Source organism: Typopeltis vanoorti, chromosome 7 (genome assembly GCF_054136105.1).
Source record: "Typopeltis vanoorti isolate ZY-2024b chromosome 7, IOZ_Tvanoo_1.0, whole genome shotgun sequence".
NCBI classification, from domain to species: Eukaryota; Metazoa; Arthropoda; class Arachnida; order Uropygi; family Thelyphonidae; genus Typopeltis; species Typopeltis vanoorti.
In genome coordinates, this window is record NC_143555.1 from 50,709,946 (window position 1) to 50,737,684 (window position 27,739).

A 27,739-nucleotide genomic window follows, 5' to 3' on the forward strand; every position below is an offset into this window, starting at 1 on the left:
AGGAACCAGGTTGGGTTTCAAATTTTAAAAATATTTGAATTCAAAATTAACATTTTGGAAGGATGGGGACTTTCATAATTGCATGTTACTTTTACAGTATTATATTCACCAAGTCCCTCTCCTTCCCTTCTTTCCTATACATAGATCCTTTCATATCTTTACAAATGAAGTACTCAAATACAACACAACCCAAGAACACGTTCAAGGTAAAATTTCATAATCGTTCATGTTGGGTAATACGTTTGTAACCTATCACTGTTCTAAATAAGACTCGGACCAAAGCAATCCAATTTCTCTGACTGGATCGTACTTGGTTATAATTATCTCTGACTGGATCGTACTTGGTTATAATTAAGGGAAAAATACTAATACATGATCATGGAATGGCATTTCGCTAAAAAGCATCCAGATCCTTCAAGACAGGTTTAGTCCCCTAATTGGGGATTTAGGCAATTGATGCAACCTACTTGCCATTCATCTGCTGTATTCATAAAGGGCTGGTTTGCCTGTTTCGAAGGACGAAAACCCCTCCGCCTCTATATGAGACTGGCTACTTTATCATTTGATTCAAAACACCTGATAAAGGTTTCATGTCAGAGACGGGATTCGAATCCGTCTTTCCAACTGGTTCGGCTACACGAGTATTTCCCAAACTTTCAGTACCAGAAAGTTTGGGAAATTCGTATTCCATCTCAGCTAAGGGCAATTTTGGGAGAAGTTATATTTCATTCAAAGAAGAATAATTATAAAAGGTATCTTTTTTAAATATTTGCTTTATAATAAATTAATAGCTCAGACCCATCACTTTCATTACGTATTGATCCTGATGCATCAAATTGTTCTTTCTCACAGTTAAAACATATAATCGCCTTCTTTATTTTCTATTGTGCGTTTCACACATCCGATTTTTAACCACTGATCCACATTAAAGAGTTTAAAATATACAAAAGATTAATATTAATCAAATATTTTAATTAATATTAAATAAATAATAGTCATAATAATTATTATTAGACTGCATTTCAACATTTGTTAATAACTTAACACAACTGCTAAAAAAGTGAGTTTTATCCTCACGCCTATAACCTGGACACCCATCACAACCTGTGACAAGCATGACAGCTACATGGGTGGTTAAACAATTGTTAAGGGTTGTTACAATTTAAGATACAAACGATTCGTATCTTAATTAGCAAAGAGTTCCGACCGCATTGTTCGAACTATTTAAACTTAATGAAAACAGTTCGAACCACATAGGTGGAACGCAATTGTGCTTTTAATCGGACATGGCCCTAACTGAGGTCAATCGATACATGCTGAGACACATTTTGTTTAGAATTTCTTTTAGGTTTTTTAGTTATTGAAAAATTAATTATAGAGTAGGCCTGCACTTATCTGCTATAATACGGCGACAAAAAGATATAACGTGCCTCGTACCCCTGGGGGGGGGGGGGGGGGTACGTGTACCACTCTTTGGGAAACAGTAGTCTATACCAAATGAGCGCCGGAGGCTCCGAAATTTATTTGCGGTAACGCTTTAATTAAGTAAATTGCATATTTTTATCATCTGAGTAAATAAAATTTCCATATGTATTCACTGAAAATTTTGATTACGTAATATGGAAATTTTGTTCTTCCTAGAAAATCTCTTGGAAGAAGAATATGTCTCAGTGTTTACCCTTTTGTTTCACTAGAATCTTAATCTGAGTTGAAAAGTGAAACTACACCTCCTTAGTCAGGAGTGTCCAACCCGCGGGCGGCCCTGGACTATTAGTAATGCGGCCGCATAAGCTCTTAAACTTTTAACATTATTATGTGATGCGAAAAATATGCTGTGTTTCTTTCCGTTTTGATACAGGAATTTGAGAATAGGTTTCAAGATTTCAGAAAAAAAGTATCAATTTTTTGTATATTTGCAATTCCATTTTCAGTCGACATAAATACATTACCTTAGAATTTTCAAATAGAATGTATAGAGTTGCAATCAGATATTCAACTCAAAGAAAAATTTGATCATGTCTCTTTGCTAGATTTTTATAAGACCTATCCTTCCCAGAGAAAAACATCCTTCGCTTTTCAAAATCACGCTTTATTCATGTTAACGCTTTTTGATAGTGCGTGCATTTGTGAACAACTATTTTCAAGAATGAAGCATACGAAGAGTCAAGTTAGATCAAAAATTTCTGACGAGTACCTTGAGAGCTCACTACGAATTGCAGCCACTTCCATCGAACCAGACATTGATGCAATGGTTTCATGTAAACAAGGCCAAATATCTCACTAGTTTTGTGTTTTATGCTGTCCTCTTCTTTAATGTTATAATTTTAAAAAAAATAAATAACGGAAGTTTTGTTACTTATATATATTAACTATATTATGCATTTTATATGCGGCCCAATACAATTCCTCTTCACTCAATGTGGCTGAGGCAAGCCAAAAGGTTGGATACCCATGTCCTATTAGTAACAGGATTTACTCCGAACCGCTCATGAAGTTCATGCCCTCTCTTCCCCGCTGAATTAACCCCGAAACGCACGCTATTTCCCAATTCGTAGAGTCAAGACTAGTTTAGATCACAGCTTTGCGAATCCATACTAACGAACTGTGAAAAGTATATCATGAAAAACTTAATCAAACTGATTTTAATTCCCCTACTTAAAACGTACTCACAGTCTTATTAGAAGACGGCGCTGAAGAGAGGATATTTCCTAACAAATATATGTAGTAGATGTCTGTTGTTTGTTAAGCGAGACTATGTATTATATTATATCTGTAAACTGGGATGTTCTTTTGGCCAGTTTGCTGGACGAAAAACCTGAAGTTCCCGGAGTTAAAACCTCTCCACTACCGTATGAGACCTGCTGACTCACCTTCAAATCCGGTGGCGGTTAGGTTAGTTCTCGAAATATTCGGTGTGTATTTTCACAAAACGGTTGTAATTGTATAACTAAAAGTAACACGTTTCAATGGAACGTTTGCTGTTTTATATATCTCACTCTCTTCCTCTCCTGCCCAGTAACAACTAAATCATCAATGTTAGAATAAGTGATTCATGTGATCTGACGTGGGCTTCACATAATTAATCAAAATCTTAAAATCTATAGTTCATCCACACACAGAGAGATTGATTAGATGGATGACTAATCCTGAGTATATGTATCTTCACCACCTACCCACTTAATGTTAGCACAAATCAATATAACAAATGGATTGTCAAAAACTCCTTGTATTGAAATTAGCATTTCAATTTGATGTGACAACAAGGAATGCTAATGTAGATGTGAGAACCATTTTTTCGAGTTACTACTTCTCTTAGACATGGTATGTAAGCACCATCCACGTTGACAGTTACATATATTGGTCATAGTTGTAGAGTGCCGCAACAAAAACACTAGAAATTCCACTAGCAACGAAACACCGAGTTAATCGATGCTGGCCGGGATGCCAAGGAACGCTGTGGAATATTAAATAGCCCGTGTTTATTATTTCATGTCATCTCCAGTGGTAAGGGATATTACTCTCTTACAACTGCTATAACAGCAACCTTTTAAATTAAATTATAAAAGTTTTCCTGAACGTAGTAGCGGTACATTTTTGTACTCCAAGTACTCATAGCATACGGATATGCATGTCTAGACCCTTAGCTCATCACTTTAATGTGCAAGATAGTTCTCGCTGTGATGTGTCGAGTTTTTATCATAAAACAAATACTCAAATATTAATTTATGCCTCGCCTATTTGTATTTTTTAATTATTATATACAATGTAATATTCAGAGAAGTCCATTTATTCCTCGATGAGCTTGTGAATAAGATAATTGTTATACGGCGAAAGGAAGAAAAAAAAAGGGGGGGGGGCTATGAAAGAATTAAAACTTCTACAGTAGGATCAGCTACCCTATAAATTTGTAAAATATATACTATCAACCAATAATTGTTCGGACACCCCCTGTTACTTGAAGCTATGGAACATTCCAGGTTTGTTAAAATCAGTGTATAGATAGTATGAAGTAGTATTTCATCGTGGCAGTTGAATACAAGTGGTATGGAAACACGACGTGAACCCAGTGACTTCGAGAGAGGTGTCATCGTAGGCTGTTACATTGGTGGCATGTCCATACGGCCATTGCCGCTCAACTGCAGTATCCAAAATCAACAGTTGGCGATAACTGTTGATCAACAAATGGAAACTTGTTGCAATATTTTCAGAGGAATCTGAAAATATTGCAAAGCACTTCTCAGTGGTAATCATTATATATTTGAATTTCAAAATTGATGTGTTGTTTAAAATACAAAATATCGTTCAATTTCAGTTGGGCGAGCTCTCTTTGGGGAAAGGTTTTCTCCTAATAACACAAGGAGACTAGAAATGAGTTTTTATATAGCAATTTACCTACAAAATATTGTAATACAATGATTTTTTTTCTATCACATACCCAACCGACATAATTTGACAGTGGTTGTCAGTTTATCCTAGTCTAATCTAATAGAAAAAAATTAGTGAATGCTATTCCAAATTGCTAGTGATGACCTGAGCTCACTTGTAGATTATATACATATCATAAACAGTATTTCGTTAACTTAATTTCAGACCGGTTGGCTATGAGACTAGTAATAATATGTCGCTGGTGAGTTCAAAAACCCAAGTTAGGTTAGTTTTTTGGACGGGAAACCCTGCTATTTCCCTTCGTAGTCAATTCACTAACTTTCAAATGTCCTTATATAAAGAAATGTGGAATGGTGGAGACAGAGTTGTAGAGTGGATTCCCTTCCTTGATGAGTCGTTGGACTCCCTGGAGATGTTACGTAATAATAATAATAATGTCATTAAGGAGATACAAACCCAGGTCTTTGTGATCACTATGGTGAAGTTCAGGAATCTTATTGGTAGGATAATTAGTGAAGCTTTGAAAATCTGTATCTGCAATTAAAATAAACAAAAGATGCTCTTCTCTTGTGAGATAAGGAAGTTTGACATCCTAGTAGTGTAATAATCCATCTTTGAACTAATTACTATTTGAAGAATTACAGTTTGTTGGTGAGATTCGCAAGTCAGTATTGCAGATGTTAATTAGACATGCAGCAGGACTTGAGTAATTCGTCGTCCTTACACGAACTATCTTCATGTATGAGGTCAAACAAATAATGGTAAAGTTGTAAAAAATCATTGAAAGAATTTCATTTGAAGGTCTGGCTGTCTCATTATATACTGTTTAGAAATTTCAATTGTGGAATACGCTGCTATTATTAAGTCCATTTTGCCTTTCACTATTCTGAGGACATTCTTGGTAATTTCTGCCCTATTTAATCAAGCATTGTGTTCTTTAATTTTAAATCTTAATTACAGTTTCTCATTCAGATATAAACACAATCGTATTTAAACCTATCTTCTCCCCACACCAACGTTATCTCTAGATTTTAAAAAATGCGCGTTATGATTAAGGAAGACTCGAGGCCAATCTGCTGTTTTCGGAAACTAGATGGCTGCAAAATATTTTAATTTTTCGATGTCAATAATTGATCTCGAAGATTTCAATGTCTTTGATTTCAATGCCTCTTGGTTTGGTTAAAACCTAATAAATGCGGACAGAGAGGTTTATCCTATCTGCATGGTCTGGTATTATAAATTATAATTATCAAATGTGTGTGTGTGTGTTTCTGGTTTACCTATTTTGAGGGAAGAAAACCCCGATAAAGGTTTTTCACATCACAGATAGGATTCAAACCTAGAACGTTTCAAGCAGAGAGCATTATAGAAAGAGACTGAGCTACGAAAGTTACTTTTATCCCTATCTAAATAATATTCGTCTACTTATTGTACTTAATTATATTCACACGTAAGGCAGGTAGACGAAACTTTGATGCAAGGAGCCACTTTATGTGATTACAATATTGAAGGAGATGTGTAAATGCAAGTTGGTTCCCAACAGACCCAGTAATCCTATCGATCACGGTATATTGAAGGTGTACACACCACTATTCAGTTATTTTCTTAACGAACAGATATGCTACTTTCAAGTCTTTTAAGCAATTCGTTCTTGAAGCTGATCTCCCTTTAAGAAGGAAATTGTGTTTTGTCCATTAAATTCTATCAAGAAAAATGAGACTCTCCTTTGTTGTTTAGAATTACGGCTACCGTAACTAAGATATTACGCTTGTCAACTGCGTGCGATTTTCAGCTAGCTTACCTGTTTCGCGAAATGACAAATCCGAATTTAAGTTGGATAACCTTAAGGAATAAGCCTGGTAAATCAAAAGAATGGTTCTTCCATCTGGTCCAGGAGTAAACAGTTGTTCTTTAGAGTAAGCTTAAGATACAAAGTTGAGCGTTAACTTTATTAGAGGTGGCATATTCAAAGAAGATGATATTTTCGCTCTTCCACTGCCTGTCCTTGAACAAGGGACGAGGAAAAGAGAAGAAGAAGAAAAAGTTGGAAAAACAGCCTGAAAGTCTGATTTTCTATTATTAAAGATAATGGTTCGTTTATTGTAGTGGCTTGGGTTAAATGTGACAAAGTTAAACACAAAAAACGGAAACATAACTTATTGAACCAGCAAGATATTTTTAACGAAGATATTGCACTGGTATTTTGTTTATACAAGTCTGCGGATCTTCCAACCTCCGTACACTTCACTGAACACTAATCATGCAGCTCTTTCTAGTTCCACAAGAATATTAAGAGTCTGCTCTGTCTATTCGATTGTTCCTAATTAATTCAAGTTTGGCTCCTATACGGTTACTGAACAACCTGCAATACTTAATAGAATATACTTTCATATGAATAGTGATTATTGTATTAATATTTGGGTATAATAACCTAACCTAGCTAAACATTTGCTGTTTAATTTTTCTTTCAGCGAAAATTCCCGGAATGATACGTGATCCAGAAAAATAGAGCTCTTTTTTCCACACTAGCCTCGGATATCGACGCACATTATTTCTTTCACATTCTCTGGAAGGAAAAAAACGCTTCATATTTAACATGTCCAGTATTAAACGTGTTTTACTGGAGACTTGTAATGTGTTCAGCTCCCCTATTTCCTGTGTCGAATTATATTGTAAAATACAGTTCGAATAAACATTTTCAGATCAAGTTACCTTTTTGATTGTATCCTTTTCTTAAAAGAATAGTTTTAGGACCTATTGGAACATATTCATTTGCAGTTGAACCGCATAATTTATTGTATGGTTGAAGTAGTAAATATTTTTAAATAAGAAGTGTTATCTTTAAATGACTTATACGAAAGTAAAGCTGCAGTGATGTGCTGGACTCCTCATCGACTGCTCTACTCCATTCATGTAGATAATATTTTGCCCTCAAGCAAAGCATATGACCAACACAATTGCGGCATAACCATTTATGGTCATTATGGCTTTATATCTTTTTTCGCCAAGTAATTCTGAAATCCACATTATTTAAACCGCTAACCATTAACAGCTATCATTACAAATAGTCCGTAGTGGAAGAGACTAGAAGTTAACCCCCTAGTAAACTTCAAGTTATTATGCCAGTTAACCGTAAGAATTTGTCGAATCGAAAGTAAGAGCGCCATTTTCTTGAAAATCAATCGTGCCAGAGGAGGAAATTTACGCGAGGAAAATATACGGAAGCCCAAACGACTGAGGACGGGAGTCTGCAAAACAGTTGCATTAGGGAGTTTAATTTACGGGGAAGGGATTCCCTTCCCCGTAAATTAAACCAGCTTAAAAGGCACCACTATGTTATACTGGCATCCAGTATAACGATACTACAAGATTGCAGCATGTTGATACATAAAAAGCCATAATTTTTGACAATAGTACATAACTCGGTGTGTAATAATTACTTTCAGGTCAGTAAGAGTAGTATTTCTAGCAAGACAGACTCGTTCAGCATTGTAGAAAATGAACGAGCACTTTGCCAACGAGATAGAAACATTTAAAAACGTTAAGGAAACTTCCAAGATAGTTTTGTCTTCCGCCAGAAATGTTCAACCACGATGAATCAAATGGTCCTCTGGATCATGGATCAGTTTTTAAATATCCCGAAGACCTAAAAATGCTCTTAAACCTGCAGCTAAGTGCTTTCTTTCATCGATCCACATCTACCATCCGTTCTTTGCAGAAACCTTTTTCTCAACGTGAAAACTTTGATATTTGATTGTAGCACCAACGAACTCAGAACTGCATACAACAAATAAATGACGATCATTCATTACAGGGTCGCTTCAATATGGAAGCATCTTCGTTCAAATATGGCCAATAAACTCAACACACCATTTTAACAGTTGAATACGCTGGAAGCGAGTGCATGTAACATTTTTGTCACTGCGCACTCACTTCATCTGAGATTCTCTTCTTGAAAGATACATTTTATGACAGCACGGATTTAAATTTTCCCGTTTGCATATGTTGTATAAAAAACAAGCCAAGTTAAAAATGTAAACTTTAACTTTTAACTCAGATGACTCTAATAAGAAAATGTTTCACAAGTAAAATTTTTGTATAAAATATCAAGCAGATTTTCTTCTTGTGTGGTAAGTGAATCAACTTTTTGGTTCTTTCTTATATGAAGAAAAATATAATTCGTTCTCGCTAATATTACAAGCATAAGCTTTTGATGTGATATTCAAAATAAGTATATTGACAATTATGATATTCATTACTTTATTAGAAATCCAACACTTTCTATACGTTACCAATGATTACCTCTTTAATGACGATAACTTCATTTTTCCATCAGCGTGGAGGCGGTTATGGTTTTATTTTTCTCAGCTCACAGTGGTTAGCTATGAGGTAGCAAATGTGGCATTTGAAATGGTAACAAGAGAAAAATGCTACGAAAACGCGATGACGTACAACGATCTGCAGGTAGATTTTTTGAAGCACACAACTTCAGAAATAGCTCCTATCCTTGGTGTTCAATTATTTATAGTGAAAGTTTCTTGCCCAGCGAATGCAGGGGTATCACCTAGATGGAGATTAACATATGATGTCTCGCTTGTTCTTCATTCAATATTAGTGTCGGTGACTGATTTCATTTGATATTCCCATCGAAATAAACGCAACTTTAATAACACTGCCTACTAACATCTTCAAATAATTCTCCTTTCTCTGTTGCTGCATGCACATGCATATTACCAATGAAATAATGGTAACAATTATTTCATTGGTAATATGCAAGACCTGCCCCAACCCCAAAACCAACGTTTCGAAATAGACAAACGCAACAAACGTCAAGAAGTTTGCACTGTCAACATGGAAAACTGTGTGTCATCGCGATATTCAAAGATCACCACTTTCAATGTGAAATGTTTTATACTGAGACTACATTTTGATGGGTTTCGATAACTTTTTTCAGTCATACGTGAAGTTGGTAACATGATACGCGCCATAATACGAATATAACCTTCCTTGGAAGAGCTTTTACTCCTCGGGCGACTAATTACTATATGTTGAATATTTTTATTTCACATGGCATCATGCTCTTTAAAAGGGTAAACAGCACTGATATGAAATATTTGTTGAATTTACGACAAATCAGCGATTATTCTTAAAAATAGTCGCATTCCCCTACGTATTTATCAAATTGTTCCGTATACAGTAATACCCGCATTACGACGATCCACTCATACGACGTTTTTCAATTATGACGAATGCTTATTCATATCACGCCGTATTCGCTCATTCGACTTGTGCACAGTATTCGTGACTTCACTTTATTTACGTCTTTGCTCGTTACATATGTTTTTCTCGTTTGTGTTTCGCTGTGAATTATATAAACTTTATTATTTTATTGTTGTTAAATATGACAGATAAAAATTCAAAAAAGGGTGCTGTTGTTTCCAGTGAAAAGAAGACGCGTAAGCCTATTATATACTAAGGTGAAAGTCATTCAGTTTCGATGGTGTATCGAACACAAGAGGCCACAGGTGGAACTTCTCTTGCACACTACTGCTGTTGCAGTTGTTAAAAACAGTTTTAAGTGAAATCGAAATGTATTACACTAGTTAATACTGCAGTTATCCGTAAATATGCCAATCTTATTGGCGAAATGGGAAAACCTTTTAATGGTGTAGATTGATGACCAAACTGGTTGTTGAGTTCCCTTAAGACAAGCTATTCAAAATATTTTGGTTTCCGAAATTATTCTAAATTTTTCATTTGAGTATCTGAAGTAAAAAAAAAAAAAAATCGCTTCCGTACGAGACTGGCCAACTCACACCACCATGGAAGGCGGGTATCACCAGAGTTCTGCATCACTTGCAAAATATCAATCTTAATACATTTAAGATACATCATTGCTGTTAGAATATAAGGTTGGGACCTAAAATAAAATTATTTGCAAGTCAATATTAAAATAAAACTTATAGGCAAGAAGAGGTACAGTTAAAACTGGCGTCAGTGGATGTCTCTTTAGGTGACTGATGAATTTAACTGCCCAGTGTGAGATTACCGTCTTGCTTATGTAAGACTAGAAAAAGACTATCGTGCATGGTCCTTAGAAGAGATATGCTTTATCTTAGCCCTCCCATGGTATTAAGATATGTAATTATACATCTGCTACACTACTTGAGATTGGATTCACATGGGGAAAAACGTAAAATATTATGTTTATACATGTAAACGTGCTCTTAATTTACTACAGCAACGAGTTTCAATTATAAGTGAATGCAGATGAGAAAAGTTACTTCATTTGGTCAGGATGACAGATGAACCATGGCTATCTCTGTTTGTACGTCGTTATCAAATAATTTCTTAAGAAAATTATACGTTACGTTGAAACTGACTTCTTTTAGAAGTCTACTTTGCTTATAGCTTAACTTTCTTACGGTTTGTCTACAGTGGTTCATCAAATGAACCAACATATGATCAACTATAATACATTGAGAAGTGTGGACTGGATTGCGATACACGTAATTGAAGTACAAATCAGCAAGACATACGCAATGCAGAGAAAGCATTTGTGCATCTTTGTAGGCAAGAACGCCATCAAAATCAAGCTTTTCGCATCATTATTCTCAATCGGATAACCCATCTTTTGCATAGGGATAATTTTTAAAACAATACATTATTTCGATTTTATCAAACAGTTCTTTTTGAGCAACACACAGTAGTAGACTCTTCTTCTGCAGCTTGTCTCACTTAAGTGGGGTCGCTGTTAATGATGAGTCTCCTCCACATTCTCCTGTCTTGAGCTGTCACCACATCCAAGCTCTTCATCCTCAAGTCCTCTTCTACCAGTTCCTTCCATCTCTTCTTTGGCCGCCCACGCTTCCTCCTTCCTTGCACATCCATCTGCATAACCTTTCTTCCCATATATTCGTCCTCCCTCCTCATCACATTACCAAACCATCTCAATCTTGCCTTCTGTATCTTCGCTCCTAAGTTCGTAATTTTCACTGTTCCCCTCACATAGTCATTTCTCAGACGATCCTTTCTGGTCACACCGCACATCCACCTAAGCATTCTCATCTCTGCTACCTCCATCCTGCTGATGTTATTTTTCCTCAGGGCCACAGTTTTCATAGCTGGCCTCACTGCTGTCCTATAGATTTTGCCTTTCAGAGTGATCGGCACCCTCTTATTGCATAGCACTCCAGTATCTCTCTCTCTCTCTCCAGTTCCTCCATCCCATTTGTATCCTGCATCCCACTTCCTTCTCAGCTCCTCCATCTTCTTCCACTGTTGAACCTAAGTATCTAAAGTCCCTCACCTTCCTGATGACATTTCCTTCCAGCTCCAGATCTGTCTCCTGGCCGCCGTCCACTTTGTAACATATACTGTCTTACTTCTGCTCAGTCTCATACCGCTCTCTTCCAGTACTTTCCTCCATTTTTCCAGTTTAGCTGCCACTTCTTCCCTTGAATCTGCACACAGCAAGATGTCATCTGCATACAACATTGTCCAAGGCGCATCTTCTCTCACCACCTCCATCACAATATTTAACAGAAACGGACTTAATGTTGGCCCAACTGTTACTTGAAAACTTTCTTGAGAACACATAGTAATAGACTAAATCAGAAAAATGCAATTCTATTCGCAGAATATCTCACCAAATGGGTCTGCTTTTGTGGTCCAGTAACTTCCTCTTTTCTCATTCAAAAAGAAACCACAAACGAGCTACAAAAAGCTTTAGGGATTCGTTTTAACAGCTGTGGTTCGATGCATCACAAAATGTATTAACAGCAGAGGGAAATTTCCGATATACAAATATTTATAAAGCATAAAATTGTCTTTTAGTAACATATAATTGGTCAAAATCGTCGGAAGTTGCACATCTCTATACGCATTGTCGGGAATACTTGTCCATCCGCTGGAAGATATGGGTTCGATTCTTATCTGTGAATCGGTAAAATAATTTTTCTTGGTAGAATAATTTCCAACTCAAGGAGTTAATCGGTGTCATACAGAAAGAGAGAGGGGGGGGAGGGAGAGAGAGAGAGAGAGAGAGAGAGAGAGAGAGTAGCATTTTCAATCTCGGTAACAGCCAGAGAAAAAGCAATCAAACAGATATAATGCACCGGTCTCTAACGCTTGGTTGCCATTTCCAATCAAATCCATCTGGTGTCCGCAGAGCCCTCAAAACCTGTTATGCTTTCCCCCTCCAACCCTGATCATTATACTTGCGAAAAATCCTATAATGCCTGCGTAAATTTGAACTCATATACAAAAGAAAAATACTATAGAGTTTGGAAAGAAAAAATAATAATATATATATATATATATATACACTGTATATATTAACTCATCTTGAGCTATAGAAACCATTTAGGAGATAGAGGAGTCATATGAATAGTCTCCAAAAGGCACTACACAAACTCTCAAATTAGACACACAGCTGAATCTTATTACTCATATGCGCGGATAGCTACAGCCAAAAGGATCTAAATATATAAAAGCATTTGTACTATCATTATTATGAAACAGCATAATGCAAGGCTAATATGATCAGCAGCAGAACGCTAAATGTAGTCAGAGAATTACAGACGCTACAAAACAATAAGATTATTCACACTAAAATGTTTTCTAATAAGCATTTAAAAGGAATAAAATAATGCCGATAGCAAGTCGAAATAATTCTTTGCCATATTTTCACAGAGAGAACTAACACTGACGACCCGATACTAATTTGTACTTCCAACACCCCTCGCGATATAATTTGCTGCAATACTTGTAAACGGCTTCTGAACAGCTCGTTAAAATTGAAACACTCTCTCTTGTTGATAACTTTAAGCAGATTGGCTGCTTTGTTTATGACTGCCTTCAAGTGATGCATATCTCATTATTGAGTTCAACCAAAACAAAGGTTTTCGTTGAATTCATTTCTCCATACATATCAAAGACTAAAGAAACAAAAATTCATACAGAATGCAAAGAAATCAAGAAGAAATTCGGTTATATTAATATCAGGCGTACACAGGACGACTAAAGATGGAGTGTGCGCATTCAGCTGATGAAGTAAATAAGATGACCTAAATAATTAATAACTTAGAAATCTTTATTAGAATATGCACAATTCAGCAAGGAAGAAAAGCAGAATTTCAGTTTATGCTTCAATTCTAACGTATGCCCGTCATAAAACCAATTTTTGGAATTCAGAGTAATCACTAATCTTAAATGGTGGCAAGAGCAAGTTTAGTTATTATCGGGCGAGTTACCTGAAAGTAAAAAAAAAAATAATACTTTAATGTTTATGTTACTAGCAAATACCCCGCGAGCAAATTAACTATCTTGTTAAAATTATCCAATCTTAAATTTTGTCAAATTCACTACTGTCATTGAATGAAATTATAACTCGAAAAAAAATAAACTTTTTTTCCTAACCATCACGTAAAACATCTTTTCCTAATATCTTAAAATATTTTATTTCAAATTGTGTGTGTTTTAAAACACGTACAAGTTTATTTTTAATGAACAATATGACCTAAATAATACCTGTTCGACTTTCATTTCGCCTGCATGAGGGAAAACAAAATTACATTTTAACTTATTGCGAACCTACTGAATACAAAAATAATTATCAAAAAGTTCGTGAAATAGAAGAAAATGCTACTGAATGTTCGATTTGAAAGGTGAGATATGTAGATGGCGCTCCCTCAAGAGCTTGGCGTGTCGTATCTGGTGCATGAGTTTTCCCTCGGAAAACTCATGCACCAATACGACGACGAATGACCTGGGCGATGTGTGTGAAGAAAAAATTTCTTGAGAATTGATAATCGTTTATAGAGATGACGCTGAACAAAAAAGGTTAAACGAATTGGAATGGAACACTAAAAACATTTGAAAATGGTCCCCAAAACTATGAGTGGAGATCAAAAGGAAATCGTTTCACTCAAGCGAGCCATAAAAAAACCGGCAAAACTACTTAGCGTGCTTTCATAAAATGACTACAAGGCTTGGAAGACTCATTTAGTGGTATTTAGCTTTCGACAGGAATAAAACTACTTCACAATGAACCACATTTAGATATAACCAATAAAATACTTCAGCCATATTGCGGTAGGCGACAGCGCCTACTGCAATATGGCTGAACGCAAATTTCTAACGCAGTATGGCCTGGAAAGAGGTTTTTCCAAGCTTAAACTGATTAAAAAAATTATTTATTAACTTATTAGATATATGAAGAGTCAAAGGCTTCAATTCGGCCACATATGACTTAAGTTAAGCGATATTACATCCCATATCGTTTCTTAGCCGAATAAGAAACTCAAAGAGTTTCATGCCGAATATAGTAGAAACTATATAAAGTTCGGCGATTCCAAGCGTAAGCAAATACCTGGATACTGCAGCAACTGACCCTTAAGGTAGTGCAAGCTGAGGCAACTCATGTCAAAGGTGGAGCAAGTTCCGATCACTATTCTTGATATTTACCCATAATGTGAACTTAGCTCCTACTAGCTCTATTATTTATTAACAGCAACGACCCAAGAAAGTTTCGTTGGTCTAGCAACTAGTGTATATCAATAGAGGCAGACATAAATTATAAGGTGAATTAAAACAGCTTATAAACAGTTTTATTGTGCGATATCCCCGTAGAGCAAATTTAATTAATATTATGTAATCGTTTTGCATTAATGTTTCTCTTGTAATAAAAACAAAAGAACAATTCGAAATTTTATTACATTTTTGCCTTATAACCCCCTCAGGGGCGATATTTAATTGTTTGCCCCAGGGCGCGGTCTAATCTGGCGACAACCCTTGTTGGGCGCATTTTACAGCAGATGACATAAGAACGCCGTGTTCCTTTGATGAAAATGAATATTAACAAATGGTCGACAAAAGAGGTGAATAGGTTTGTTAAAAATGGAAAGCAAGAAAAAAGAATTCCTGGGTAAAAGTATTGGTGGCAGAAGATACCGATAATCGGAAGTAATTCGAATGAGTATCGAGGGACAATATATGGATTTTAAACAAAATATCTAATATAGCGTCCTTTTGAAAGGTAGTAAATCATGTATAGTATATAGGCTTTGAAATAATGTTAAATCCAGCATTATTTCAAAGGCGAATATTTAGAGAAACTATGAAAGTTTCGTAAGTTGACTCGAGAGCTTACGAGAATACAATCCTCGCCATCGCCGAGTTACCTTAATACGGATTTCTTTATTAATTAATGTATAGTATATTTTCGATATCATTATTTTTACAGCCTAAGATGTGCGAAACATGATTGTTAAACAAGGAAAACAATATCCTTGTTGTGACAAAGTTTGTCTACAAGGAAAATTATTGATAAGACACGCAAAATTGGGATACGACACGTTTTTGGATACCGACAGTGATCAGCATACAAAGTCTCAGAAAAGCATCAAAAGTCCACTCAAAGGTCAGATGGTATTAGGTCGATGTTTGGGAAATATCTAATAAAGACCGAATCGAAGCAAAGAAAAGCCATTCGTCCCGAAATTATCAATAGTGGGCTAATATTGCAAGATTAACAACGACTGATGTTACAATATTTTAACTGACTATTAGTTCGACTGCATTTGGATACAAAAAATTTAACACTCACCCAAAAAAGAATATTCTCTGGCATTTGACAATCCTTTTAACACACATGCACTGAGGGCGCTGCGATTAAGATTCATGTTGGTCACCTCTCGCCACACGTTTTCTTGATCACTGTAGCATTCGACAAAAGGAACAGTTGTAAGACCTATAAATATAAATTTTATTTCAAAACCAGCAGCTTTGAATGCTTAAATATCTAAAGCATACTGAATAATCCTACAAGAAATTTTCCAATATAAACATGTTGAAAATCGTTTAGAAACGGGCTGGCAGTAATAAGGTGGGTGGAAAAAAGCATAGAATGTGTATTCAGCTTGATTTGAAACGTTATGTACTAACGTTATCTTACCTGATAATGTTAGAATATAAATGGATGTCGCCACACGAATTTGAAGTGTGCTCGTGTAGTAATTAGTAAGGTGCTCTTATTGAAAGAGCATTTCGAAACAGATATGCCAACAATTATTTATAAATATCTGAAGTATTATGCATATTCTCCGCATGGTAACATTCTTTGAATTTTAAACAAAATCTTAGTTCTAGCAATTCTCGTCGAATATACATGCGTTATTGAAAGCAAATTCGAGTTTTTCACCAGGGTCGCCCAGATGTGCAAACAAATCTGTAATGGAATAAAGTGGAATTTCATCCTCTTGCTTCTGTAAGTATTACACGCTCAAAGCCAAGTATAATCTTTCCTTTGAAACAAATTACAGAGTAAACAACAGAAAGAATTAAAACTCTCAAACTTATATAAACAATACAGCCAATTATACCTCTTTTTTTTGCGGAAGTCCATTTCTATACCTTCACTACACAGCTTTAAAAATACTTCATTGCCAATCAGAAGTTTTCCCGCATATTAATCTGCAAGTAATTCCTACACTAAACACACACAAACAGATTTTTTTATTTTTTATCTTAAGTTATACATGAAGTAGCTACAACTCATTTGTGCAATGCTGACGTAGGTAGGCAGACTAAACCAGAAATTCGTACACGCCTCAGTCACTGTTTCTTCAGCTTCTCAGAAACTTGGTATATTTGTCTGTTCAAGATACTACTTCGCCCACTTTGGAATGCTATTCACACATTTGGGTTGGTGTGAATAGCATTCCCATATCTTAACAGTGCTTGACACAAGTCAGAAGTGGAAAATTCGATTTAATGATTACCCCCCCTCCCTTACTGATTTACTCCAGTTACTCTCCAATGTCTAAGTCCCTTAATGGAAAATGTCTGCAGAAATGGCTACTATTATCCCTCTCCTTCTTCCAAGATTGTAATAATGCAACTCGACATCAATTTATCGTATAGCTCCAAAGTTACTGAATCTACTTCCGCTCCTCGCTTTTCATTCAACCTATTTCTGTTCTTTGGAACAGCCTCCCTCGCTCTGTCTTCACCAGAGACTAACCTTCAAATGGGTGGACACAACAACATATTTCCTTCTTACCTACACACGGCGATGATATGCTGCAAAATTTGCAACCTTGCATGTGTGGATCGGATTTAAAAAAAGCTCTAGCTAAACGTCTACTCTGGAACACTCAAACATCTTTGCATACAAATAATGGACATTTTGTATGCAATTATTTAAGCCGTTGTTACGTGTATATTTTTTGTTTTAAAAATACGACCAGGACTGTGAACTAAATTGGTTCAAGTCACTAAGCGAACAGTATCGTCATCGTAAGATTCTTAAGCGTCTTGTGGTCTATAAAAAAATTAAGATCACTTATACATAAAAAAAAAAAAAGGCAAATTATAGAATACAGTAAACAACCTCAAATTTTGTATTAATGCTTGATAAATTCCAGCCCTGAATACGTAGGGCTGGAATTTATCAAACATTAATACAAAATTTGAGGTTGTTTACTGTATTTATAGTTTGTCTTTTTTAACGTATAAGTGACCTTATACATTATAATTTATATTTAGATTTATAAAATAGTAAATATAACAGATTTATAAAATTATAAATCTATTATAATTTTTTATAATAGACCTCAAGATGCTTAAGAATCTTAGGAAGACGATACTGTTCACTTAGTGACCTGAACCAGTTTGCTACACTCCATTTTATTTGAAAATGGTACTTTTCTAGTGCACAGTCCTGATCGTATTGTTAAAACAAAAAATATACACATAACGACTTAAACAACTGCATACAAAATGTCCATTATTTGTATGCAAAGATGTTTGAGTGTTACAGAGTAGACGTTTAGCTAGAGCTTTTTAAATCAGATTCACACATGAAAGGTTGCTAAACTTGCAGCATATCATCGCCGTGTATAGGTAAGGAAATAAAACATTTAAACAGCTTGAATGTTTTCATAACAGTCAAGAACATTTCCATGGAATCGTTACCATTCAGTTCAAGTAAAGGATCAGGATACGATCATCGCGCTTCAAAACAGTCTGTTTCTGTAAAAACTTATAACGGAGATGACGCTGGCACAATTCGAAATAACCGAAGAAACGTTAACTAAAAATCATCACAGAGTGCGGTTGTATTCCGCATTAAGCAAAATACAACCGTGCAAATATATTAAGCAAAATAATACAAAATGTAAATTTTCATAGCTAAATGCCGTACTTTAGGCTGGCGTTTAATTACATACAAGTTGATTTTGAAAAGAATGGTGTTTGCTTGTACCAGAACCATTTCACAACATAAACCAGTTTTCATATTAAAAAAAACTTGGTCGATGATTCGTGTGTAATATTATTATTCTTACAAGAAACCTTCAGAGAGTCGGGGACTCATCAAGGAAAGTCACCTCGATGAGTCCCCTTGAATTCATTTATATTACTTCCACTCATAACCTCCACAAGCAATCCCTTTAAATTACGCACTAACCTCTATAAGAGAAAAATCTAGTTCTCACCACTTTCTTGATTGCATTCATCCTCAACTTCCATGGATTCCCTCTCTTCTTCCTCCATGAAATGAAAATTTCCATCTACTGCTATTCTACATGACCCTTTCAGAGGTTTTTTAGATCTCCATCATATCACCTATCTTTCTCTAGTTTGTTAGTGTCTGAAGTCCTCAAATTCTCAATCTGTCCTCATAATCGACATCTCACCGTCCTAATAGCATCCTTACACTCTTCTTTGAATACTCGTCGCCGTATCTGCATCGCTTAGTAAACCAGAAGACCAGGTATGCACAGTCTAGATGAGGTTGTGTATCAAGGAGGCCTCGTAAAGAAGCAAAAATGACTTCCTTATCTACACATGCAAGTATTCGTTTCGGCATTGCAATTATACTCTGACGTTGTATTTACAATCCTTGCTATATGGCCCTTGAACTTCATTCAACTCCTTATCTACTAAAACTCCGATCCCAGCGTATATGATTTACTAACACTGAACTAACAAATATTTTCACACGACAATGCCAGCCTATTTAAACCATTCTGCAAATCAGTCGTATTCCGAATTATCTTATTTTTGTTTCATCAGGAAACAGCTAGATATCTCCAAATACTTCCCAATGTTATTAATGTAAAGACTGAATAACAATCGAACAAGGAGTGATCCATAGGATAGACCACTGGTCATTCCAGCACCACTTTTTTGATGCCACTCGGCCATCCTCTTTCATCCAAGCCAACACTCTATAATTCAATCCATTATCCTCCATCTTATGCAACAGTATTCCATGCTATATCCTGTACAAATTAGCAAGCCCAATAATATTCATGGCTTATCTATTTCCACTGGTCTAACTCAACTGTAACATTACAAAATGTCAGCAATTTATTCAAACATAACCTCCCCTTAGTAAACACATGCTGTTCATTGCAAAGTATAGATTCCCTTCAACCCATTTATGTATGCGAACTCATATCAACTTCACCAAAACTGCCACTCCAGAGATACTAAAAGCTCAACAGAGACGCATTAGTTTTGGCATTATTACCCTTGTGCAACTCATACATTTTCCACTCCGGAATCTTCCGTGCTGAGGCTCCAATTATACAACCAAGTCTAAGAACGTGGTCAGTTCAGTTTAATACTTTTATCGTCAAAAGCTGATTCAGTTTATACAACAGCTTTTGTACCTACTCCTCATACACCCAAGTTTCTTCATGCAGTATCGTAAAGTTAGCATCGTGCTCCATAACAAAATGTAAACTCATTAGCTGAACAGTTTCTCTTGCATCTAACACTCACATTCATTCACCTTCAGCATAATGATGGAATTTGTTTAGTTATTTTTTATAGAACTAGCTTTCCATACAATACTTTGAACTCTACCGGATGACAGACACTATCCTTATGCACACGAAATTCCTTCCACAAAATATTTTCCTTGGGAATCTCTTGCTTAATAGCACTGCACATTGGTTTCACTCCTGCCCTATTTATTCTTTGGAATCTTCGGCAGCATTCTGATATTTAAGGAGTTTTATTGTTTCCACCTCCCGATATCCTTCTCATCTAGCAACCGATACCGTGAGCCAGAACCTAATATTCTCCTGAACTCATACTTTCCTGCTTTGTAATTCAGCACCTAATATTTTCTGAATAGAAAATATTAGGTGCTGCATACCTGGCCACTTTCAAAGTCTGTACAGCATGATTACTTGTCGTCGACCAGTGGTAGAACAGCAACGTATTTAACTGAAAATTACTCTGACACTGTAGTTATGTCTAATACTCTTTGACCTCAAGTTCTTTTTGTCACGTGCTACGTGAGAAGATTGTCTCGCAACAGTTAAATAAATTAGGCTTCATTCTTACCAGATTTCACCGCTATTCGATCAGTGTTTGATAAATGAAGTCACCCACGATGATTTCATGATGCATTCGTCAACATAAACCAGTCTCCTACGTTTGTAACAACATCCCACCACGTATTTCATCTTGTTATACTTCACCTCACACCAAATAGGCTTTAATCTCATTGTCACATGAAAAACTGTTACTCAAACAGCAGTCGTATCTTTCTACCTTTCTGGAATTATCGAAAGTTTAAAAGCTACATGAAACTTTCTACAACTCCCATTAGGTATATTTAATACTATGGTGATACACTATTTTACTACTTGAATATGGAAAATATGACTTCTGCATTGATTTGATCTTGGTAACTTCTGGGTCTAGTTCCCATTGATGGGATCTTAATAAATGTTGAAACCTGTCGGAAGTGACCATTCCAGTAATGTTTTTACATTTTGGGATAAAGACGAAAGACTAGTTGTGAAGATATTTCAAGCGCAAAATTTTGTTTACTTCGGCAACAGGAATGTAATTTATTGTGAAGCATATTTCTTAAAATATAATATGCTTTATAACCAAGTGGTTACAAAGTATATTATACTTGATATTTCTACCTTTTACTACCTATACTACAGTTACCTGTAGTTTATTTACACAAAAGATCCTCAACCAGTCTAACATGAGGATGTTAGATAATCAAAATGATTGTCCGAGTTCTCAGTGACGTAAGAACAATAAAATGAGTACATACTGTACAAAATATTTATATTTATACAATCACATAAATCGATGGAAAACTAAAATGGTTATGAAAGTTGCATTTCCTAAACAGCTATAACACCTATAATTAATAACTAAATGTATTTTCAGAAGCTAGAAAGAATTCTACGAATCATGATACAGTGTGATTCTAATCTCCAGCATGATCGCGATGACAAAAAGAACGAAATGATTATCTGGTTGTTGAAGTAGGCAACTGGAAACGTTTCTAAGTTAATTAGCAAGCTTCGATAATGCATGACTTAAAAAAAAAGAAATTGGTACGTTTATCACAGGAAAAATATAAGCCTAAGGATGATATTTCACAAACGATACATATTTAAACGAAAAATACTTAAAAAGATATAGCAGCAAGGTTAGGTTTCGTTAGCGGGGAATAATAATAAATTCCTCAGCTTTGTATTCAATTAATTTACAACTCAAAGAAAGGTCGCAATTCTTTGTACTCTAGAGTAAAATACAAACAATAATTGTTATGGCGTAATTATTAAAAACGTTTACATTCGGAATCTTAATCTAAACTGCCAATTCTCTGCAAGGGTTAATTCTCACAGAAGCGAGATTATAAAGTAATGCACACAATTACTTATTAATTGCGCACTGATTTGATTCCTTCTGAACAGGAAATCTGTTTATAGAAATGAGATACTTTGGACTAATCCCCTTGCGAGAGAAAACACGGAATCATTTTAATCCTCTAATAATACATATTTAGTTATTAATGAAAATTAATCTTTTATTTCGGCTTTCGCAACATTATGTTCGAACAATATTTACCGATTCCCTTCCTGCGATGAGTTGTTCAAATTACACAGAGTTTTACACAGATATTTGTGTGACGTATCAAGAGTTTAAAACGACGATCTTTCATTAAGTATGCTCATATAATTTCTCGCTTAAAAAGATCCTAAGCTTGAAGCGAAGCTGTCTATTTATAAACCAAATTCAATTTATGAAAAGTAAACTTAATGCCCTGGGATTGCAAAATACCCGTTCTGTACAGCTACTTGGCCTTTCATTTTTAATTATTTTCCCCACCGATTACCGATCTTCACAAATTTTTTGGAGTCGCATAAAGTAAAATCAAGCGGTTTTTATGCGACTTCCACCAAACAATATTAATGTGGGCTAAGATTTTTTTTAATATTTTATTTTTGTTATATAATAATGCGGAAACCCTGCTCTAAGAGACCAAACTTAGAACTTCAAGTCATTTTATGCCTGGTACAAGTCAGTGGTCGCACACCAAGGATTGAAATTCATCTCCCACCTAAAAGATATTCACAAATATATATAAAATAAGATTTGAACCCGCAGCGTATATTCATTGTAGAACAGGTACCCTATTCACACGTTTCTATATTAACAGCAATCAGTAAAGTGTGAGTAGCACTATATATCCTCTATAACACAAAAGCAAGACAAGGAATGAGCCTCCGTAGCTCAGTCAGTATAGACGAAGCCCTTTGGTCGGAAAGACCCAGTTTCGATTCCCGTCAGTGACACGAGGAACCTTTATCTGGTCTCTTTCGGCAAAAGGTGAATTAGACTGTCTCATACGGAGGTAGGGATTTTTTTTTTCCGCCAGGAAACTAGTTTTTCGTGCGGCAGAAGAGGTAAACCGGCCCTGTGAACACATACGGATTATAGTCATGAATATTACCATTAGGGGAAGCAGCAAGGAATGACAAACCGGCCGCATTAGGGAACTCTAACCGTCCTAAAGGGATGGATAAGTTCAATCCATCAATACAAGGAATATTACAACATCTCTTACCTTTCATATTTTCACATTCTCCAAACAAGATTACGCATTTTTCTTAGTTACCATTATTTTTTGTGTGTACAGAATAGGTTTAATTAAAATTAAAAACTATCTTAAAGAACAGAATATAGATAAAATAATCCATATTACACATAGTGATTAATCATTTATATCATAAATTTATGTCCAAATTTATGTTCACTCAGCTATATCTTCGTAATGAGCGTATCTTCGTTGATACGCTCATTACGTCCGATGGCCTGCCAGAGAAGGCGCGTTTGCTGCATACATAATGTGAGTTATTGTCTGAACTGATCCACAGTCGCAAGCCGGAGTCAGAAGAGGAGTGCAAGCATGCCGGCCTCTTACGAGTACCTTGTGATGGTGGAAGTTGGTTAAGTGTTCGCCAGGAATGACGAGAGTGATAAAACCAGATAATCGACTAGTTGGATCTCCATATTGTTCCACTCTTATTTTCAAGCATCGGAAATATTAAATCCCTCGTCGATCAGGTGCTTTGAGGTTTTCAAGAGGGGGGGGGGTGGCGAGATCTGAGTCTATCATGTCTGGATCAGTGTGGATCGGGAGTTGTGCATTGATTATGATTTTTGTGTATTCTCTTTGAAGGAAATGCTTCCTGAGTAGACATGGTGGAGCGATATTGCTCAAACTGGGAGCTGGCGCGGTACGATTTGTTTGATTATTCCTGTCACGATTCTCATGTTGACGTCGAGTTGGGTATCGACTGACACGTGTGCATGCTGTTTAGCGAGTCACATAGGAGTAAAATATTCGGTAGGAACAAAAACCAAGCTGATAGCTGCAGTCCGAAATACTTCCGACGGGACTTCGCAAGATGTGCCAGCAAACATCTGAATGATGACTGTTGTAAAATGCTGACGTAATGTCAGAGTCCTGCCCAGTGTGCCTCCCAGATGTTTAGTTTGGGCTATACTTTAGTGTTTGACCGTTCATCTCAATATTTTCCTGGTGCAATTATCACTATTTTATCTTCCCCAGTATCCGAAAACCCTCGTATTCGTTACCCTCTTGTGAGGGGAAGGGAGCTACCTCTTTCCTGGACAAATGCTCACAGTGTACAAATACGCTCATCAAACGTTACAGCGTTTTCAACGTTTGTAAGCACCGAAAATTCTTCTTCGACGGAAGGGAACAATGCTTTATTCGAAACTGCCCTCATCATTACTTGTTACTACTGATATATTAATTTTCGTTCTTTTTGGTTTACTATTATATTCTTGCTTTTCCATATACTGTGTGTGTGTGTGTATATATATATAATATATATACACACACACACACACACACACACACACAACGTAGTGGTTTCGCATGTTCCCCATTTTCAATCTAATATTGAGCGCAATACTAAATAAAATAAATTCAGGCAAGTAACTTAAAAATGCAATGAATATGTAGTTATCTTTCAGGTAATATTCCTTTTAATAACAAAATTTAATCAGTAATAACAAACATTTAATTTGTAGCCTTAAGGGGTCACTCCCTTTCCTGTAGAGTGTAAAACTATTTACCTGGGCCATTATAAAATATGTACTATTTCTGCATACGCTGAATAGAAATCCCCTTTTATCAGAAATATTCTGAGTAATAGATAATGTTATGATTCATTTATGTGAAAATCTAAAAGTTAATTTCTGATGCATGTTGGCGATCGGTACAAGGAAGGGTTTGTGTGTGTGGAGGGGATATTACCACCTAGAGCACTATATTTCTAAATTTGAACAATGCAAAAACTATGGCTGAGATCTTAATCAGTGTCATCAGCCAGCTGGGTGGAACTCCAGGGCGACACGTTTATTCATCAGTGGTCATTATCGTTTTAACATTCAAGGAGAAGGAGAGACAATACTGGTGTGTAAGGAGAAAAATTATATTTAAGCCGAAAAGAAAGTCTCAAGATAGTCAGAAGTTGTGAACGTCAAATTCTAATTGGACAAGAAAAAAATTCTCAATTCGGCTTTTAATCATCATTTCAACTTAGAATTTCTGAAAAAGAATCAAATCAGAACAGCTGCCCTAACTCAAATAACGAAATAATAAAGGCCAATTAAACCACTAGAGTGTTTTCCTTTAACTACATTGGTTCTTTGATCCATTTTCTACTGTGAACAGATTTACGACTCTGTGTAGTTGATCGCTCTTAATATGAAAACGTGTTCATTTTTTTTTTTTTTTTTTTGCTAACTAGAAGAATTAGAACCCCAAGAATTCTCTTCATATACTATCTAGCCAGTTGTAATCGTCAACGCCAGTTTGAGCCATGTACTGTTTATAATAATACCGAGTTCTTCCGTAGATAATCCGTTATGTACGTAGTAATTAAATATCAAAAATAAGTGTTTAATATATTTACTTCTGTTGTGATGCTCTTAATTACTACGAAAATATTTTAGTACTTAGTTATAGGTTTCGTCCCCAAGTTTAGCAAGTTGCTATATAGTATATGACTGAATTTCGGCTAAACGAACGAATAATTTACCAATTCAAAAAGTGAATGTTAAAAAACTACAAAAAGAAGCAATATTATAACAAGTGTAGAATGTAAGTAATAACAATCGCTTTAAAGCAAAAGATTTGATTTGTTTTAATTCGCTGTCATTCCTGTCGTCTTTTTTTTTTTAAGTATATTTTTCGACACAGGATGAATAGTGTAAGAATAGTCAAGAATGATCTAAATAAAGAAAAAAAAAAGTAAGAAAAACAAATGGAATGCAACAAAAAGAGAAAAGAATTAGAAAAAAAAAACGAAAAAACTTGGAGACAAGGACATGATGAAAGAAGGCGAAATTCTTGAAATAGAAAACTTCAACTGATGCAGTATATTCCAAAATAGCGAAACCGAAATGACACGGTTGCGGGCTGAAGGGTGTTAACATACCCAGGAAGAAAAAGTGTTAAATCAGCAAGTGCAGAATAAACAGAGAAGGGCGTGGATAAAATTAAAACACCTCGAAAGAACCAGAAAGTTGAATAAGAAATGATAAAAGTTAATTAACAACAAACCGCTTAATCTTAATTGGATATTCTGATTATTTTTTAAATAAATCTTCTTACAAAGTCTTGAAGCAAAAAAAACAAAAAAAAAAGTAAAATCAGAACGAACTAAGTTTGATGTTCTCGCCGGTATTGTAGTCGCCTCACAGCAAATCTCTCTCTACAGCTCGGTAGTCGCATAGTGAACATAATCCTTTCCCATTTAGCGAGAGTAATGCAATTGCTCTGAAGTCACGTCAGTTATCTGTTTGCTCGAATAGATTAACGGCTCTTGGATTTCAAGAATGCTAAAATTATCAGATTACCGTTGTCCAGAAGCATTTATTCAATCTGAAAATTCTGATCTGTTACTGCGAAGATCAAAGTAAATCGCATCGGTTCTTCACGAACCAGTCTACTTGTAATATAAGTATGCTTCACGAGGTCTTTTATAACTAGCACTGACTGTTTAACTTTCGAAGTGCGTGAAACTTTTGTGTTCAATCACTCCAATAACTCGTTTCACGCCCTAACTGTCCTACAGCTCGAGGCAATACGTCGGGTATTCGATGTAACGTCAAACAAGCAGAGAATTTCCATTCCATTCCCATTTGCGCATATCCACAATTGAAATGGTTGCAACTTTGCCACAGTGTGCCTTATATAAGTACTTCGGGAATAAATTACGCGGTTAGAAGTAGCAAATGGATCCTTATGAATTTACGTGAGACGCTTTGTAAACTAAAAACAAATCAGTAAACAGAACTTTGTTTCGAGTACTACAAAGATTGAAGTAAATGATTTCACATACTAATATGATAAACTGGAAAGAGAACAGACACAAGGCTACATATATTTAATACTCAGAACCATTCCATTTTTTTTTCTAATTTAATTAAGCATATTATACATTACGCGTTTTCAAATATAAAAGAAGTTAAACTGGTCTCATCAGTCGTAATCCAATGACTGGGACTAATGCTACCATATCACTAGAGAGTGCTTTTTCGGACAGAATTTTTTATGAAGTTTTTTCCTTGCTTCAAACTGAGATGCTATATAGGCTAAAGTTGAACAAAGTATGTTGCTTTTCAATGCCACGATTCGAAATTCAGGTTAAGTGAGTTGAAGCAGCATGACTATTTCCGCCACAAGTAAAAAACATTTTAAAAATAGATTACTGAAACAGGCAAGCAATATTACCACACTTAATAAATTCAAATATCCACTGTTAATTGTAGATATTTGAATTTATTGTGGTTAGACACCTAAGTTGAGAAGTTATTTTATATCATGTGCAAACTTTTACTGTTTACTGATAATAAATCTTGATGAAAACGAATATAATTTCTTTTCAAGTATATCCCATAAATCAAACTCTCGAAATTACTAAACTATTTAATAAATTTCAATATAAATGAAATTATTATTATCCGAGTATCTCCAATGGAG

The 27,739-nt window shown here is 35.5% G+C and overlaps 2 protein-coding genes across 4 annotated transcripts in view; one reads left to right on the top strand and one right to left on the bottom strand.

The window, feature by feature from the left end:
- The window catches only part of LOC150104667 (toll-like receptor 6), a 274,762-nt gene extending 267,680 nt beyond the window's left edge, over positions 1-7,082 (top strand). Inside the window, exon 4 of the mRNA XM_090395254.1 lies at positions 6,858-7,082. The gene's annotated coding sequence lies outside the window, so the exon portion shown is untranslated. The remainder of the gene's footprint in view (positions 1-6,857) is intronic.
- Positions 1-27,739, bottom strand: part of LOC150104668 (kelch-like protein 10) — a 167,025-nt gene that overhangs the window by 85,722 nt on the left and 53,564 nt on the right. For 2 of the 3 annotated variants that reach the window (XM_090395257.1, XM_090395256.1), the window contains exon 7: positions 15,995-16,138. In XM_090395257.1, coding sequence (XP_090251383.1) covers positions 15,995-16,138 — 144 coding nt within the window. Of the gene's footprint in view, positions 1-13,459; positions 13,641-15,994; positions 16,139-27,739 lie in introns of those variants that run through there. The other variant, XM_090395255.1, reaches the window with a different exon arrangement.